The sequence below is a fragment of the Salarias fasciatus genome, chromosome 2, assembly GCF_902148845.1.
Source record: "Salarias fasciatus chromosome 2, fSalaFa1.1, whole genome shotgun sequence".
NCBI lineage: Eukaryota > Metazoa > Chordata > Actinopteri > Blenniiformes > Blenniidae > Salarias > Salarias fasciatus.
In genome coordinates this window covers 16,234,539-16,252,729 of record NC_043746.1, presented here as the reverse complement: position 1 = coordinate 16,252,729, position 18,191 = coordinate 16,234,539, and the positions used below count along the sequence as shown (strand labels likewise).

Genomic DNA, 18,191 nt, shown 5'->3' with positions numbered 1-18,191 from the left:
TGCGATCAAATGGTATCTGGATACTTGGATGCAGTAATGCTGTGGCTTCATGTATCTACAAGTGTGTGAAGTGCAGGAAGTTTCGCAGGAGCACTGAAGATCAGAAAATGTCAGACCTGCCGTGTGAACGCATGGAAGCAACTCCTCCTTTTACCTATTGCGGGATGGATTGCTTTGGTCCATTTTTGGTCAAAGAGGGAAGAAAGGAGTTGAAGCGCTATGGTTTGTTATTTACATGCCTCTGCTCTCGTGCAGTTCATATTGAACTACTTGACGATTTAACAACAGATGCATTTATAAATGCTCTTCGTACTTTCATTGCCATCAGAGGAAAAGTCAGACAGCTTCGATCTGATCAGGGCACTAATTTTGTAGGTGCAAGACGTGAGTTCCTGCAGGCTTTGAAAGAAATGTATCAAGAATGCCTAAAGCAACTGGGCTGTGAATTTGTCTTGAACCCTCCATCTGCCAGCCATATGGGTGGAGTCTGGGAAAGACAGATCCGCACTATAAGAAGTGTGCTTACGTCCATTCTGGACCGGTCATCTCAAAGACTTGATAGTTCCTCTTTGCGAACTTACTTCTATGAAGTAATGGCAATCATAAACAGCAGGCCTTTAACAGCACACTTACTCAACGATCCAACTGGGCCGCAGCCTCTCACGCCAAATCACATACTTACGATGAAGTCATCAGTCGTGATGCCACCGCCTGGAGACTTTGTGAAAGCAGATGTTTATCTCCGCAAGAGATGGCGAAGAGTGCAATATCTGACCAATGAGTTCTGGTCTAGATGGAGAAGAGAGTATCTGTTGAACCTGCAACAGCAACAAAAGTGGCACAAAACACAGCGAAATGCAAGAATTGGTGACATTGTGATTGTGCAAGATGACAATGCACAAAGGAATGTGTGGAAGTTGGCTAAGGTCACTGATGTTTACCCAAGTCAAGATGGATGTGTGAGGACACTCCAACTGCTGATGAGTGACTCTACCCTTGATGACAAAGGAAAGCGCCTGACCAAACCAAACTATTTAGTAAGGCCTGTTCACAAGACTGTTACTTTGCTTGAAGCTGACTAATTTAAGTTGTTGTATAAATAACAGAGAGATTTAAGATGAAAGTTACTTCTGCATTTTAAGTTTATTAAGGGAAATCACCAGTGATTTGGTGGGAGTGTAACTGCCAGCAGAAGCAGTTTAATAAATACACAATTTCATAATTTCATTTCATAATTTGACAATGATTGAAGGTCAGTAATAAATAAATAGTTAGAATCTTATTTTAGGATTAATGTTAAAGAGTTCATTAAAATGTGGAACTAAAGTTCCTAGTTCCCAGTAGGAGGATTTATGTTGATGCTCATATGCAGAAGAGCATGCAGAAAAAGCATGAAGAAGAGCACCTAAGAGAGAGAAGAGAGGGATAGCTGTGGAGTTTGTTTCCTGATGATGCGGTTTCATGAAGGTTTTTTGATCCCCTCGACCGGGCCAATGAGGTAAAATGTTTTTCTTTGTGTGAAGTATTTTATTTTGTATAATGTTGCTGTTATTTCCTAATTGTGTTCATGTGATGGCTGCATGATCGTTTTTGAAGCCCATATTATACTTCTTGAGTGGCAAATATTGTAAATCAGTTATATATCTTGTTATGTGTTTTATTGTAGTTTTCACAGCTCAATAAACGCCCGTATACAGAATACCATTGAGCTCGTCTTTTCAACTCGAGGGGAGCAACACAATGAATGTAAATTATAGAGATGCAACCTGCTCATTAAAATGATTACAAATGCAACAATTTCAACTAAAACTATCTGTTGATCTTCCACTAACAGGGAATGTGAGACAGGCATGAGACAGGTTAGTTTTACACTTCTGATGTGTTGTTGAAACAGTAATGTTTCTGTAAAGCAGGGGGAAAACAGTAATAAAAGGATCATCAATACAGCACTCTGTAAGTCATTCAGGAAAGAGAAAAGAGTGAGCACAGTTCAGAGTCATGAAACAATGAGGAAGTGTAAAAAGACTGGTTCGCAAAAGACATTTCTGTAAATAAAGAATAAAAAGACTGGAGGGTCACCATGGAGCTACAGCAACTTTTTATTTATACTTTATATGTATGATTATTACATGAAGGTTTCATACATAGAAAAACTTTTCACAATCTAAATTACATTATTAGCCACCATCTGAAATTGAAACTCAAACATTTGAACGAGGTACTTTCATAGAAAAAAGTATTTGTCAATCTCACTTTGTTCTCTGAGAATAGAAGGACTTTGTCCCAAATCACCCAGCTAAAGACAGATGAAGGTAAACATGATAATATTTCTGCTGGATTATAGATACTTTTAAGTTATTCAAGCAGTGGTATCAGTGACACTTTGCTGATGTGCATCAGTGTGTGGCTTTGTCCTCTTTTAAGCTGTTTCATGACAACGAGCCACTCCACTTTAGGACACGGTAAGCTATGACACCCACAGTCATGACAGCGGCTCCGCCCCATCCCAACGGGCTTGCCGCAACGATTCCTATGGCACCGAAAGTCAGCAATGCCTGCACAGAGAATCAAGCATATTTCAGTCACCATGCAGGACGTCATGGAAAACTCACTTCACAACATTCAGAAATTAGTGTCATTATGCATAATACAGTCTGAAAAACTGTTGTTTTTTTTCCCCCACAAACATTTTGAGTTTTACTTCCATCCATCCATCCATTATCAACTGCTTATCCGGGGCTCTGCGACCCGGCCCCAGCAGTGTGAGCATTGATGTCCAGTCTTCCCTGTCCCCAGACACTTCTTCCAGCTCTTTCAGGTGGATCCTGAGGCGTTTCCAGACCAGCCGAGAGCCGAGGTCTTCCTGCCAGGAGGGCATACCCGGAACACCCCCCCCCCCCCCCCAGGGAGATGTCCAGGAGCCATTCTAAACATGCCTGAGCCACCTCAGCTGGCTCCTCTCGATGTGGAGGAGTAGTGGTTCTACTCTCAGCTCCTCAAGCTATCTCTAAGCCCAGCCACCCTCCCAAGGAAGCTCATCTAGGGTGCAGTGTTGATCGGGTGGCAGCTGACAGCAGGATACCCGGCAACCCGATCCCCGGACACAGAGACTGGTTCTTGGGAGGAATTTTACATCTAAAGCAATATTTTATTTTTAACAAGTTCAACAAGGTATATTTCTTCCGGAAAAAAATTTTATCTCTCCACTCAGACAAACCAGCTCCAACAGGCCAATCTGTGTCCAACATAAGTAACTGTTTCATCATTTCCTACCTGCAGGGACAGTGGTCTGCCGTAGCGCAGCTTAGTGGCAAAATGTTCACAGTTGCTCTTGGAGACGTGGTACGACATCTCTTTGCCCACCAGAGCACAGGCATCTTTCACAATGTCATCCACCGGCCGGGGCCTGGACGTCTTGTCCAGGATGTTGTTGACTGTCCAGTCGTCTGTTCCAGCTACGTCCTGCAGCTTCTCTTTCTTCACCAGGGCCTTCTTATTCGGAGCAGATGAAAAACTGTTGGAACTGGAACCCGGGCCATCAGCTGGGGACAAATATGATGGAAAGACTGAATTAAAAAATCGTTTATTCTTCTATTGAGGAAACACTGAGGGATATTTTGCATTTTGAGCAGTTTAAGATGACAAATCATGTAAAGGAAATTAAAGGGTGTGGACCCCCACACCAGAGGTAGAGGGCAGATGTTTTGCGTATGAAGTTATGTTTGGTGAAAAAACGTTTTGATCGTTGTAAAAGTGAAATTCATAGTTGTGTATAGTGAGTCATTTAGGGGAACTGGTGTGTGTGTGTGTGTGTGTGTGTGTGTGTGTGTGTGTGTGTGTGTGTGTGTGTGTGTGTGTGTGTGTGTGTGTTGCCAGTAAATGACTGTGTGATAGAGGGTCTTTTGTTCCACATTCTGGATTTGGGACTCACAGGCTCCTGTCAAGTGAACAACGTAACCACCGCCAACATACACGGCCCAGTGCTGATAGGCGATTCGAAAGAACTCAATCAGGTCCCCAGGCTGTGGATTCTGGTTCTGCTTGGAATGAAAGACAAAACAGATTGTTGGGCTTTGCAACACTTTGTTTGGCACCAACTTCTACATAGGACCAACATAGGAATACAGGAGTTTTTCACTGATTATAGAACCACTTACAGCTCCAAAGTGCAACAAAACAATGAAGTTATAAGATGTAAAAAATAAGAGTGATCTCCTCACCAGTGTTGGGGCCATTTTGTCTTTATTTTGTTCTGTAAACTTTATACTTGACTGACTCGATGACTTTCAGTCCCTGCAAAAACAAATATTAGATTATGTCAGTTGCTTCACTTAATTTCCTCAAATATTTTCCAAAAAAATTCAATGTGCAAAAATGAATTACTGTGTTCATACATTCTAAAGAGAGAGGGATTGTGTCAAAATCCTTTCTGAGAATGAAAAGTTTTCCTGTCACATAATATTGATCTCAACCCAGGGAACCTCCTTAACAACACTGATACCCCTGAAGAATTCAGAGGCAGGTCAGGGCTTGGTACACACTGAGCATTTTTTGGTCTAAAAGACATCTAAATGTTTCTTAGACGTCTAGTCTAAAATTGGTCTACCAGCAGTCTAAAAATTAAAGTTTTTTAGCCGTCTACGCTTAGACCAGTGTTGCCAACTTAGCGACTTTGTCGCCATATTTAGTGAGTTTTCAGACCCCTCTAGGGACTTTTTTTTCAAAAAGAAGCAACTAGCGACAAATTTAGAGACTTTTTCTGGTGCTCAGGACGTCTCGTTGCTGTCCTCAATGAGCAGCGGGTGCTGCCGTGAGCCCCTCCCCCGTCCCAAAGCACTCACAAGCGGTCAGTGTCACGCAGCGCTCCCTGCTGCAGTCAGAGCAGAGAGCAGACCCACACCGCTCCGCCTCCACACTTTAAATGAATAGAGTGTGCGCAAATCCGGCGCTGCTCCCATCCTGGGTCAGAGAGCGGAATGGACATGTTAAATGTTTCTTCACTGTCACACTTTTGTCAGTTCATTTGTATTCTAAACATATTGAGGGTGTTATTAGCTCACTTTTTGCTTCACCCACGATGTTATTCCTCTCTCCTACAGCATCCATTACAATTACATGCAAATTGCCAATTATGCACATTAGGTGATGATGTCATCTAGCGACTTCTGGCGACTTTTAGGACAGCCAATAGCGACTTTTCTTACTGGGCAGTTGGCAACACTGGCTCAGACGTCTTTTAGACGTCTAAGCATTAGCCGTCTTTTTGCCGTCTGCGTCTGTACGCCTCGTCTCATCTTAGATGTTTAAATAACCATTAATATACGTCAATTTGTAGACGTCTAAACTTAGACATTTATCAGACGTTCATTTATACACCAAATGTATATGCCTCTTTTGATCTTTGAAGTTTAAATAACCGCTAATGAACGTCTATTGTATAAATTTAGACGTTTGCTAGACGTTTACTTTTGTTCCAAATTTAAATCCCTTACAGAAACCACTCGTCTTATAGATGTCTATTAAACGCATTATTAAGATATTCTAATAATATTATTAGAATATTATTAGTTCAAGACTTCAGGAATTTGAATTCTATTCTAGATTTAACAGGAAGCCAGTGAAGGGAAGCTAATATTGGGGTGATATGATCTCTCCTGCTGGTTCTTGAGAGAACTCTTGCTGCAGCGTTTTGAACGAGTTGGAGACTTTTTAGGCAGTTATTGGGGCCCCTGATAACAAGGAATTACAGCAGTCTACTCTGTAGGTAACAAATGCATGGATTAATTTCTCAGCATTGCTTTGAGTCAGCATGTTCCTGATTTTAGAAATATTACGCAGGTGAAAGAAGGAGGTCCTGCAGACCTGTTTAATGTGGGAGTTGAAGGATAAGTCTTGGTCAAAGATCACTCCCAGGTTCCTCACAGTGTTACTGGGAGTTAGAGCAACACCATCTAGGGTTGGTATTTAATTAGATAATTTTTCTCTCAGGTGTTTTGGGCCAAATAAAATTAATTCTGTTTTATTTGAATTTAGGAGGAGAAAATTATGACTCGTCCAGTTTTTTATGCCTTTTGGATCTTTCTGCAGTAGAGACCCAGATCTGTACATTTTGTAATTCACCACCAATGTTGGTGTTTTCTGGTTGTCAGCCAGTTTACACATTATTTCAGTTGCTTCACTTAATTTCCTCAAATATTTTCCAACAACATTAATGTGCAAAAATTAATTACTGTGTTCATACATTCCAAAGAGAGGAGGAATTGTGTCAAAATGTTTTCTCAGAGTGAAATGTTTTTCTGTCACATAATATTGATCTCAACCATGGGAGCCTCCTTAACAACACTGATACCCCTGAAGAATTCAGAGGCAGGTCAGGGCTTGGTATAACACACATGTAACACATGTAACATGTATGTTATGTAACCCGGTTTGGATTTTAGTTCATGTTATCCAAAATGTGCATTAAGTAATTTAAAAATGTAGTTAAAAGTCTATGGGTTGAAAGAGTTAAAATTTATTGATGTGAAGAAGTGATGAAGTTAATTTGTTTAAAAAAAAAAATAAGAGCAAGAGAGATGATTTTGGTTATTGTTTTCAATGAAAAATGTCATTTAAAATGTTCATGTGTTTGTGTAAAAATATATTTAAAACTGTTTGCAAAAATGACCACTGAATGTCCATGATTATGTTTTGTTTTTATTATTTTATTGACTAATTGAACGAGTTGAGAGGTGAGATGGGTGGAGTCAGGAAGTGAAACAGGAAGAGAAGGGAGAGGAGGACACGAGGCAAGGACGGCCTGGAGATGCGTGGCCGTGGAAGGGGAAGAAAAGTCGGTAAAACACCGAACTTTTGAGCTTTCTGTAGATGTCCGCCGAGAAACAACAAGTTACTCGCACACGGATGTTTATGGTGAATGAGAGTGGTTGTTCCTGAGTCGGGAGGACCGTGTGAAGACTCTTCGTGCTGGCAGCTACGGGCCAGTCAAAATGAGGGGCTCGGCGCCACTGGTTGGACTCATGGAGGTTCGCCTGCTCGGCGGATCGTTTAGCGTGTTGTCCTGCCTCTCCAGCTGTGAACCGTGAGTCTACGGGCGACGAGGACTGCCTTAAGCGTCTGCACACAGTATCGCACCGAGGACGGTCCTCCCTCGTTGTGTTTGGAGTCGCGCTGCAGCGCGGAAGGACGCCATCTTGACTGTAGCGTTAAGTCGATCTTTTTTCTTTTTTCTGCATCGCGCTGAAGCGCAATCCAGCCGTGTTTTTCTTTTTTCTCGGCTGCACCGCACTCAAGTTATTTTCTTCAGGCCTGCAACGTGAGTTAATTTACTGGGTACCCACATTTCAGAGTGGTTGGTTTTGATTTCAATATAACGGACAGTAGATTTATTTTTTTCTTTGATTTGGAAACTGATAGTGATTTCTTTGTGTGGTCATTGAACTCTGTTTGGTTGGAGTGATTCCTTCATGGAAAAAACTGAGAAAAGAGACATTTAAGTGTTTGAAAACATTTAATTTGGGGCTGATTGTATTTTGTTTGACTTTAATTTTTCTAATACTTTCCATTATTTTAGTAAATACTTGACAGTTCAATTATTGTGTCATTATTGTGTGTGAAAAGGTGTTATTTGGCCGATTATTCATAATTTGGGGAAATTTAAGTGTATCTGAAAGAGTATTAAGTAACCATAGGATACAAGAAGATTCATTATTTTAAAGAACTCGGGAGCGCACTCCACTATTTGGTCAGATCACCTAGGGGGCGCTACAGTTAGAAACCTCAGTCCACAAACATGAGCTGTGGTTACATGGACCAAAATTATTCATGTTAAATGCAGACCTGATTAAATTTGCACCATATAAACACTTCAATCTGATCACATTTGCACCATCCGATTGAAACCTTGATCAGAGCGGATGGGGTGGTGTAGTTGGGTTTTGATCTGATCGTAGCTCATGTAAACAGCACATGGGGTTATTTCCTGCAGTCAGAGCTTTGTGCACGTCTGTCACATCGTCTCACCTGACGATGTGACACGGTCTACAGCCACGGATTGACATGTCTGTTTCTCTTACAAGCGTCGTAGGAGGGAGACGAGACCGCATTAGCCTGCTGTCCCCTTTAGTGCAGCAGCCTAAAGAAGGCCACAGTCCAGCTTCTCTGTGTTCACAGGCTGTTCCTCCCTGAACTCAAGGAACACATGAGAAAAAAGTCCAGGAGAAGCTGTTTGCTGAGTCATATGCGTCATGGTACCTACACACCAGTATGACAACAGCGTAGATCATGTTACAGTTGATTAGCCAATGGGCAAGAAGCTGACCCCAAACCCCGCCCCCTCATTTACATATTGACGCAGAAAGAAATTATGTGTGGGGGAAAAAACTAGAGGAAGAAAATCCAAAACTTGAAATAATAAATATGTAAATGTGACAGTTAGTTTAAAAAAAAAAGTAAACAAATAAATCAATGAATAAAATGTCAGATGAAGATAAAATACAAAAACAATAATTGAGAGAAAAGTGAAAATAAAACAATACAGAAATAAATACAGGCATCAAAATCAATGAGGAAAGAAATTTTAAAAATCACCAAATAAATAGACTGAAGCGAAAATGACAAAATAAATATATACTTTCAGTCACATTTTATAGTTTTTCTCATGAAAAAAAATACTTTGTATGATTTATTGGCACATAAATTTATATATTGACCCATTTGAATATTTCTGTTTTTATCTTTAATTATGTTAGTTTGGGTCCTTCATATCCAACGTGGTCTTCTTTTAAAAAATACAGTCAACATGCTCCATTTTTATTTTCACAAATCCAAAGAAGGTTTCACAAATCAGACACAGTGTTTTGATGAATGTTTAACATCTTTAGAATAATCAGCTGAAATCCACAGCTGTCCTGGAGAACACAGTTTCACCACATTCACAGCAGAGTTTCAAAGTGCCTTACCTTTTCTGGGTATCAGACCTTGTTTGAGGAACGTGTCTGTACGCTGCTGCGCATGAGCTCACGTTCATATCGAGGTGCAACTTATGTGGAAAAGAGACTATCAGTAGTCTGCATGTGGTGGGGGGAGGGGTCAAAGGAAGAAGGAGGAGGAAACAGAGCTTCTTTCAACTTTGCGTGCCTTTCTCATCGACTTAGGTTCACTTTCATATTTAAATTCAAATAAATTTGAGGCAAAACGTGTGAATTGCGGGTTGTTGCTGTTGGAAGGTTTGGTTCAGAAGGTCGCTGGTTCGATCCCAGCTGACACCACTAATATCTGGTGAGGATTGTTTGAGGAGCTGTTGTTGAACTTTGAGATACATCTAACTTTGGTGTAAAGTAGGAGTGGTTTGTCATAAATATATTGTTGACTGGTCAGACCTGCAATAAAACAGCTTTTATGTATTTGCTATTCACAAAGTTATTTAAGCATTTTTTAAGCTTTTCTAACTGTGATGATACTCTTTCAAACAAGAAGACCAGTTTGATCAATTATGAAATGGTTTTGAATACGAGTTCCCTATATGTTGTTTTTAGCTTGACTTCACAAAAGTCTGTGTCTGTGTGACTTTTCTACAGATATTTATGTGAAAAACAACCCGAAAGCATTGCTGCTGAAATAAAGGGCAGATTTATTGAAAAATACAAATATATTACTGGGGTATGACACAAAGAGACGTTGGTGCTCACTCTGTACAACAGAATAAGGGTTATAAACTATTTTATGACAACTAGATACAACACAATTAAAAAAATATATAAAAATGTCATTGAAAATTTGTGCTATAATTGTTTCAAACTATCAAAAAAAACAGCAACAGAGACACAAATCATCAGTTAACACAGCTAATGATCAGTCTGCTCGGATACCAAACATATCTCACTCTGGTGTCACTCTGTCTCTCTTCTGAGACCGGATCAGTCTGAAATCCAGCCTGTCAGCCATATTCAGTTGGTCTACCTTGGTCTCAGTAGAGGAGATGGAGTTTATTCTGCAACCACCTGAGTTACATCTCAGAATCTGACCTATAAAGTAATAACTGTCAACATCTCAGACTTTGCAGCTCTCTTGTGTATGCCAGCACCCGTGAGCCGCTATCTGCACACAGGGCAGTACAGCTTCACTTTCCACAGGTGAGGCAGCATCCATGAGAAGAGCTGGAGGTGAAAAAGCACTCTGCAGTAGGAGCCTGCTGGTAAATAAGAGCAGGCTCTGGTGGCATGCACCATCACTTCAGGTCTACACATATTCTTTGGTTTTTGCAGACGACAGTGGAAATCCATCTGTGGTCCTGAGCAGGAATGTTTGGGTTCATCTCTGCTGGGAGCCAGCAAGGCCCCGAACCTGGAGGAGTCTCCACATCTCCTGCTGGAGTGTGTCAGAGAGTGCTGGAGTGTGGAGAGCTTGGAGGGAGCAGTCAGAGGTGGAGCAGAGGATGGGACGCATGCAGAGGTCACAGAGGTCAGTGTGGAGGACAGTGGGATGAGAGAAGCTGAGGAGACGAGCCTGATGCTTCCTGGTTGTTTCAAAAGAGCACTATGAAGACATCATGATGAAGATCAAATGATTATTTAAGTTGTGCTGTGAAGGATTTATAGGAGGGTCTCTAGTGTGGATTTGTGAGTGGCTGGGTGAGCACAGTGTTTTTGAACGCTTCGTGCCTTGTTCATTGATCTAGTAGTTGAAATTCAGAAGTAAGAAAAGTAATAAGGAATTTATCCATCAAATTTAATTGTAAATGCTTAATCACTCACACTGATGATGAAGCTGAGCTCGTTTTTCTGAAAATCGTCAAAGAGATCCTGTTAATTTGATCCAGAAACATTTGGATAACAACATTACATCTCATGAAATTCAGAAAATATCACGCTCAGATAGAACATTCCATCTCTCGCTCTGATTATCGAGTTGAACTGAGATGTTTTCTCTGTGAGAGCTCGAAAAACTGAGGCAGAACTTCACTGACTGGTTCTATTTACAGTAAAAAGATTAAAACAAAGCAGCGCCACATCGAACATTAGCAGAAATTTAAAACCGATGTTTTGCATGTACCAAGTTTGTGTAATGAAAAAAAGAAACACTTGTCTACAAAAGCAATAGAAAACCGGGTTTGAATGTAAAATTTAACTACATGTAGTTGTTTAACTTAAAGGTGCATTAAGGAGTTTTACAACCTTAAAAATACTTATTTTCCACCATAAATATGTTACACATTTTTAATGATGTGTACAATGTGCCCTGACATATTCATTGCAAGTACCTCTAACAGCGCTAAATTGTCACTTGAAAGTTGCAGTGCCGTGCGGCACCAGTTTTTTTGGGGGGGAGAATTTGAAAGGAATGACGTAATGCACGCTCCGGCTGGTTAGGTTTCATTATGTCCGCCATTACTCTGCCAGATGCTTAGTGAGCAACAACTGAGCAGGATCTTCCAGAAAGTAAGAAAAGACTGGCTTCCAGCACTGCCACAGCTCCAGCACAGACTCCACCAGGTAAAAGAAACTTAAATCTTACTTGAGCGCTTCTAAACGAGTTAAGACGGAGTCCCCCTCTTCCGTGCACGCGAGCCACAGGGACGAGTTTTTCACTAAGCTGCGTTACGCCCAAGGCCTGCAGGGGGCGCTGTTTCGCATAAAACGTGCAAACTCCTTAAGGCACCTTTAATGTTGTGAACAAAGTTCCAAATTCAGAACTGTCGGGAACTTAATGTCCCCACAACCACAGGAAAACCAAAAGAAATGTCATTTGTGGGACCTCATTTGGGTCCCCATGAGAGAAAGTAGTGTTTTCTTGGCCATGTTGTTGTTACTGAAAAAAGTAAAAGTGTAAAAACATTTCTTTAGGGTTGTTTTGGTCTGGGTTAAGGTTTCAGTTAAGAGTTAGGGGTTAGATATGAATGGAAATCAATGGTAGGTCCCCACAAGGTGGGACGGAACAGGGAAGGGGACGGGGACGGGAGGGTTTTAGCGGTTGTGACACCCTGGATCTTGGGGTGCATGGCTGGAATGCTGGGGAGGGTGCTGGCCTGGGGCATGTAGCCGCCCGTGTGGTCCGGTTCTCCTGGGTATGGTCATGGCACCTCTGTCTGAGTGGGTGAGGTTGGCTCTTAGGCTTTGGGCTCTTGACTCTGCCCGGCCTAGGGGTCCAGTGCCTCGGGGGGGCGGGACCTGCCGGTCTTGGCTCCCTGGGGCCCGGGTCCCGTGGCCGCTGAGGGCTCCGGCTGGGGCCTTCCTTTGCCCCCTTCTGGACCGGTGCGTGGGCGTCTGCCTGTGGGAGTGGCTTGGATCCAGGCTCTGGGATGGCCACCAAAGGGCCCTGCTGAGGGCCTCTCTTGCCTGCTTCTGGTCTTCTCAGGGGACAGAGGTCGTATATGCATGATCACTGTCACATTTGCATGATCACATTGATTTTTAATCCTTTTCATATTCTGCATGTGGACTTGTTTACTTGGTTACCTTGTTTTCTTGTGGTGGGTCAGATTAATGGCTATCTGTGGCAGGCCTCTCCTGATGCTCTTGTGTAATTTCATACCTGGATTCTCAGTTTGCACACCCTAGTTCACTACCAGCTATATTCTCCAACAAATGTCAGTAGGATGCTGACATATCTTTACGCAGGTGCAGTAGCCGGTCGTCTAGAGCAAGGGTCAGCAACCTTTTTGTCATGGACTGCCAGCTTAAAATTTTCTCATCAATGTGTGTGCCATTATCAACTAAAACGCAAGTTAACACAAAATACAAAAAGATTTCCAACATACCTGGAAATTTATTCCATTTTGATAAAGCACATACAATCATATCTTTAAAGATTTTTCTGTTATTAACTCCAAAAGTGCTTTCATAAACTTTGTGCTTTGTGCTCTGCCTGCTGATGTTTCAAATTGACTGGTGCCCGTGTTAACTTGTGACCAATAGATGGCTGAGACTTGTGGTCGTTCTGGCGAACGTCGGTTATTGACAGTTACAGTGAATGTATACGTTTAGAGTCTTTTGTGAGTCTTACTTTAACAACTGGTGTTGTCAACATGCATTTACACAGAATTCCGCCGTCACTCGTTAACACGGGAACCAGTTAACGCATAACACCGGCGGCGCGATTGCTCGTATTCTGCTATGGAGCTCTTTGAACAACTCGCTTTTGCGCGATTTGCTTCCATCTCGCCTCTCCGGTGTTTTTTCTCTGTGTTTTTCAGCTCACCTTCGTGTTCTTCTACTTGACCGTCCTGCTTCCTGTTTACTGCATGCGTCATCATGTCACTACGTACGAGGGAACGCATGCGGAACAAATAATGCCCCGGTTTTTTCTGCTCCGCTGTTAGGCGGCGTTTATGTGAGACACGGAGCGAATTATCAATCGTGTACACCACCTCGTACAATTGGCTCCGAAATACAATCCGCTTCGAGTGAAACCGATCCATTCGGGTGTTTATGACACATCCGTTCCCCCTATCAGTCATTATATGGGGCGCATGTACACGTACCGAGTGTAAATGCCAGGCGTGCCACCCGTGGCACGCGTGCCAAGGGTTGCCGACCCCTGGTCCAGAGTGTCAATATTAATTAAAAGACCATCATATCGTTGCACTTTCTTCCTTCTCTTCACTCCTTTTTTTTTTTTTTTTTTTTTGCTGTTGTTTGCTTTTCTGCTCACTTGTTTGTTTCTTTCATTTTCTGGCTATTCACCTGTTTTTCTGTCCCCCTGTCAGGTCCAGCAATATCACGTATCAGTAGTCAAAATCAATAAAATAATTTAAAAAAGCATGTTAACAAGAGGAGTGTACTGGTCTCACCAGTGGATGGGTTACCCAGTTAATTAAACACAGGGCTCAATAACACCAGGGAAGCCGGGACTTGTATTGGTGGTTTACTGAACTTCAGTGTGAAACTGTGACAAACATAAAAGCACATATACATGAGGTGAGTATACGCTATATACAGTGGCGTATTTAGCACTGGGCCCTCATGCAGAATTCTTACATGTGCCCCCAATGCCAGAAATTATACATTTTTCAGTCAAAGAAAAATACTCTCAGATGAAGGTAAAAAAAAAAAAAAAAATGCCAATAAAAGTCAAATATCTGTCAGTCATTACAAAATGCTCTTGTGTGGAAAAAAAAGAGAAGAAAAAAGAAAAGACGATGAGCATTACAGCTCAGTTTCCTAACACAATGTGGTGACGGCACACCAGAACAACAGATTAAAAGCTCTTTATCATTTAAATACACAACAGCTCTGCCTGTCTCTGCTTATCTTACAGCTGCACCTTCCTGGCTTTTATCTCTGCAAATTTGTTTGTCAGGGTCCGGGCGGCATGAGGCTGAGCCAGTGTCTGCCAGTGACAATCTTGGTCTCTTGAGTACAGGAACTACTTGTGTTACACCACTGTTGAAATATAAGAAATAAAAAATTACAACCAAATTACGGTTTCATTTAGGTCCACCCTCGTATTCTTACAGACATTCCGTCTTAACAAACCATGAAGGTGGACAGAGAAAGGAAAAAAACACAAAAAAACATTTCCTCCACAGCATAACTGTGTATATACTGCATTCAAGTCAGGTGACACGGTGGCACTTAGATCAGCAAGAGTCGATCTGAATCGTGCCATCAGGGTAGCAAAGCGCACCCGCAGCCAGAAGATCCAGGGCTTCTTCCATGACCTGAGTAACACCAGACAGCTGTGGCAGGGCATCAGGACTGTCACTGACTACAAAACAACATCTCCCCCTCTACAAGGGGCATCGGCTTCCTCAATGAGCTCAATAACTTCTTCGGAAGGTTTGAAGCCCTCAACCACACCCCTGCGAGGAAAGCCATCCCCCTCTCCAATGAGCAGGCACTGAGACTTGAATTCCAGGCTGTTTTGATAACCCTGGGGAAAGTGAAAGTGCGAAAAGCGGCAGGCCCTGATAACATCCCTGGACGAGTGGTCAGGGGAATGTGCTGATCAGCTGGCCCGGGTACTCACTGACATCTTCAACACCTCACTGGACCAGGCTGTTGTCCCCCCATGTTTCAAGTCTTCCACCATCAACCCAGTGCCAAAGAAACCTGCTGTCTTCTGTCTGAACGACTTTCGCCCCGTTGCACTCACTTCCATCTTCATGAAGTGCTTCGAAAGGGTGATTAAGGACTTCATCATTTCTAAACTCCCTCCATCATTTGACCTGTTCCAGTTTGCATACCGGCCTAACCGCTCCACAGAGGATGCCATCTCCTCTGCCCTCCACGTCAGCCTGGAGCAACTGGAGAAGAGAAACACTCATGTGCGAATGCTATTCCTGGACTTCAGTTCAGCATTCTACACCATCATCCCCCAGCGTCTGGTTCACAAACTGGCTCCCCTGGACTTTAGAACCCCCCTGTGTAACCAGCTGCTGGACTTCCTCACCAACAGAACCCAGTCTGTACGGGTGGGCAGCAACATCTTCAATGTCATCTCCTTGAGCACTGGCTCCCCACAGGACTGCGTCCTGAGCTCCCTGCTGTTCACCCTGATGCCTCATGACTGTCGTCCCAAATTCAGCACCAACCATATCCTGAAGTATGCGGACGACAGGGAGGAGGTGAGACACCTGGAGGACTGGTGCGAGGTGAACAACCTGTTTCTGAACATCAGCAAAACAAAGGAGATCATTGTTGACTTCAGGAGATCTCGGCCCAGCCACACACCACTACTCATCAACAACACAGCAGTGGAAGTTGTCGAGAACATCAAGTTCCTGGGGGTGCACATCACAGACAACCTCAGCTGGTCTCTTCACATTACATCTCAGGCCAGGAAAGCACAGCAACGCCTGCGCTTCCTGTGCCGACTAAGAGAGCCTCCCTCCCCTCTCCCATCCTCTCCACTTTCTACAGAGGGACCATTGAGAGCCTGCTGACCAGCGGCATCTCTGTCTGGTCCGGGAGCTGAAGGCTGCAGACTGGAAATCTCTGCAGAGAGTGGTGAGGACGGCAGAGAAGATCATCGGCTCACCACTCCCCTCCATTCAGGACATTTCACACAGACGCTGCTTAGCCAGAGCGCATCGGATCTCCTCGGAATCCTCCCACCCTCACCATGGACTGTTCTCCCTGCTGGCGTACGGCAGAAGACAACCAGATTTATCAATAGCTTCTTCCCCCTGGCCATCAGACTGGACACTGTTGGTGCAACATTCATGTAATAGCCTATTTGTGCCACTCATATCACCGCTTCCCTGGGCTCTGTGCAATATTTCATTGTTTTTAGTTAAAGACTGATCTTTCTCATTTAACAGAGCAATATTGTTTACTTTTTGTAAAAATTTCATTAACTAGTCATAGATAATTTTTAACTGGTAGTGTTAATCAATCATGTGCATATCCCTGTCTTCATACCTGTTTTCGACTCTATTTATTTTTTGATACTAAAGCATTCTCTATTTTTATTTATCTAGTGTTGTTAAAAACTGAGGAAGCCAAATGCAACAAAATGTCATTCCTCAGTGCACTGCTGTGTAGTGTGAAATGACAAATAAAGGAAGTCTAAGTCTAAGTCCATAACTGTCATTTGGTCTCCGTGTTACAGTCACTTCTGTTCTCAACGATGTAATGGCGTGACGTAATGCTGAGACCGAAAAAGCAACCCCACCGCAATAAGCTCCTCTTGGAGGAGCAAATCTGTTGGTCACACAACAGCAGCCAGACCTCCATTCTGCTGCTTCGATGCTGGACAGGACAGGTTAAAGAAAATAAATAAATAAATTACTAAATTAATTTCAAAAATAAATAAATAAATGGATCATCAATAGAGCACCTGGTGAATCATGCAGGAAAGGAAAAAGAATGAGCAGTTCAGAGTCATAAAACAATGAGAAAGTGTAAAAAGACTAGTTCACAGAAATATTTTCTTAAATCGAAAGACAGTTTTGTAAATTCAGAAGGCACAAAATAAAAAAAAAAAATAAAAAGGCCGGTGGGTCACCGTAGACTTACAGCAACTTTTTATTTATACTTCATATGTATGTTTATTACATAAAGGTTTTACATATCGAAAAGTTTTTTCACAATCTGAAATACATTATCAGCCACCATCTGAATTTCAAACTCAAAGATTTCAACTTGCCACTTTCACAGAAAACACTATTTGTCAGTCTCACTTTGTGCTCTGAGAATGGAAGGACTTTGTCCCAAATCACCCAGTTAAAGACAAATGAAGGTAAACATGACAATATTTGTGCTGGATTGTAGATAGTTGGAAATTATTCAAACAGTGTCATAAGTGACATTTTGCTGATGATCTGGTAGTTCATCTTCTCTGAGGAGGTGACGCTGAGCTTTGGATCAGTGTGTGGTTTGGTCCTCTTTTTTGCTTTTTCTTGACACAGAGCTAGCCACATTCAGGCTGACCACAGCGGTGACACCCAGAGCAGCAGCACCGTAAATCGACAATCCTAACGGGCTTATGAAGAGCGCCAATGTGATTACGACTGCCTTCAGTACCTGCACAGAGAAACAGCCATATTTCAGTCACCAACCAGGACATCATGGAGAACTCACTTTACATTCAGAGATTTGTGTCATTATGTACCGTATTTTCCACACTATAAGGCTCACCTTATTATTAGCCGCACCGTCAATGAATGTCTTTTTTAAAAACTTTTTTCATATGTAGGGCGCACCACATTATAAGGCACATAGAATAGACAACCCAGTCTCACGGAAATTCGTGCTATGAGCCACGTACATTAATCTATTGAATTGCGTCGCGTCCAGGTGCAACGCTTTGCACAGTTTTTTCGTGTCCCACGCCTCTCTTTTTAAACTAATACATTTCAATGAGAGTCACCTGGTCATGCCTCCCTCACATTAAATAATGTATATACTAGAGGTGTCCCCGACTAAGAATTTCCATAGTTGAATCTGATTCGTCCGATTCTGCCAACAGTCGACTGATAGTCGAATCTATCATCTTGTTTGGCGGAGCAGGGGGAGCCGCAGGAGCCGCGGAGCATGCCTACACAGGGCGTCGGAGCAGTGCAGCACAGTGCAGAGCGGTGCTCACAAGGTACACGGAGCGTCGGCACGCCTATGCCTACAGCCAGCCCTGATTGCACGAAGAATAATAAAACAAAAAATAAATAAATAAATAAATAAATAAATAAATAAAAAAAAGCAGTGCAGCCAGGTAAAACAACACTTATTTTTTTTCCCTACACACTGAAACAC

General features: G+C 42.5%; 2 protein-coding genes across 5 annotated transcripts; one reads left to right on the top strand and one right to left on the bottom strand.

The window, feature by feature from the left end:
* The first annotated feature begins 1,150 nt into the window (after positions 1 to 1,150).
* On the top strand, positions 1,151 to 16,484 carry LOC115403198 (uncharacterized). Its single transcript, XM_030112042.1, has 2 exons — positions 1,151 to 1,162; positions 13,776 to 16,484. The coding sequence occupies exon 2, from the start codon at positions 15,104 to 15,106 to the stop codon at positions 15,881 to 15,883; it is 780 nt and encodes a 259-aa protein (XP_029967902.1). The 5' UTR covers positions 1,151 to 1,162; positions 13,776 to 15,103; the 3' UTR covers positions 15,884 to 16,484.
* LOC115403224 (phospholipase A and acyltransferase 3-like) lies at positions 2,076 to 9,048 on the bottom strand. 4 transcript variants are annotated; one of them, XM_030112082.1, is made up of 6 exons: positions 8,961 to 8,992; positions 8,023 to 8,183; positions 4,221 to 4,293; positions 3,932 to 4,037; positions 3,274 to 3,542; positions 2,076 to 2,555 (listed from the first exon to the last, which is right to left on the bottom strand). In XM_030112082.1, the coding sequence occupies exons 3-6, from the start codon at positions 4,233 to 4,235 to the stop codon at positions 2,430 to 2,432; spliced, it is 516 nt and encodes a 171-aa protein (XP_029967942.1). In that variant the 5' UTR covers positions 4,236 to 4,293; positions 8,023 to 8,183; positions 8,961 to 8,992; the 3' UTR covers positions 2,076 to 2,429. The 4 variants fall into 4 exon arrangements, with proteins under 4 accessions (XP_029967942.1, XP_029967950.1, XP_029967935.1 ...); XM_030112090.1 differs by having other exon boundaries at positions 8,076 to 8,183; positions 8,961 to 8,976; XM_030112075.1 differs by lacking the exon at positions 8,023 to 8,183 and having other exon boundaries at positions 8,961 to 9,048.
* Positions 16,485 to 18,191: the final 1,707 nt, after the last annotated feature.

Bases quoted from the DNA above. Each gene is read 5' to 3' on its own strand.
- LOC115403224 (XM_030112075.1), bottom strand. The intron at 3,543-3,931 runs GTGAGTCCCAAA...ATTTGTCCCCAG, and splicing joins TGTTCACTTGACAGGAGCCT to CTGATGGCCCGGGTTCCAGT. The intron at 2,556-3,273 runs GTAGGAAATGAT...TTCTCTGTGCAG, and splicing joins GCAGACCACTGTCCCTGCAG to GCATTGCTGACTTTCGGTGC.
- LOC115403198 (XM_030112042.1), top strand. From the start codon at position 15,104: ATGAAGTGCTTCGAAAGGGTGATTAAGGACTTCATCATTTCTAAACTC.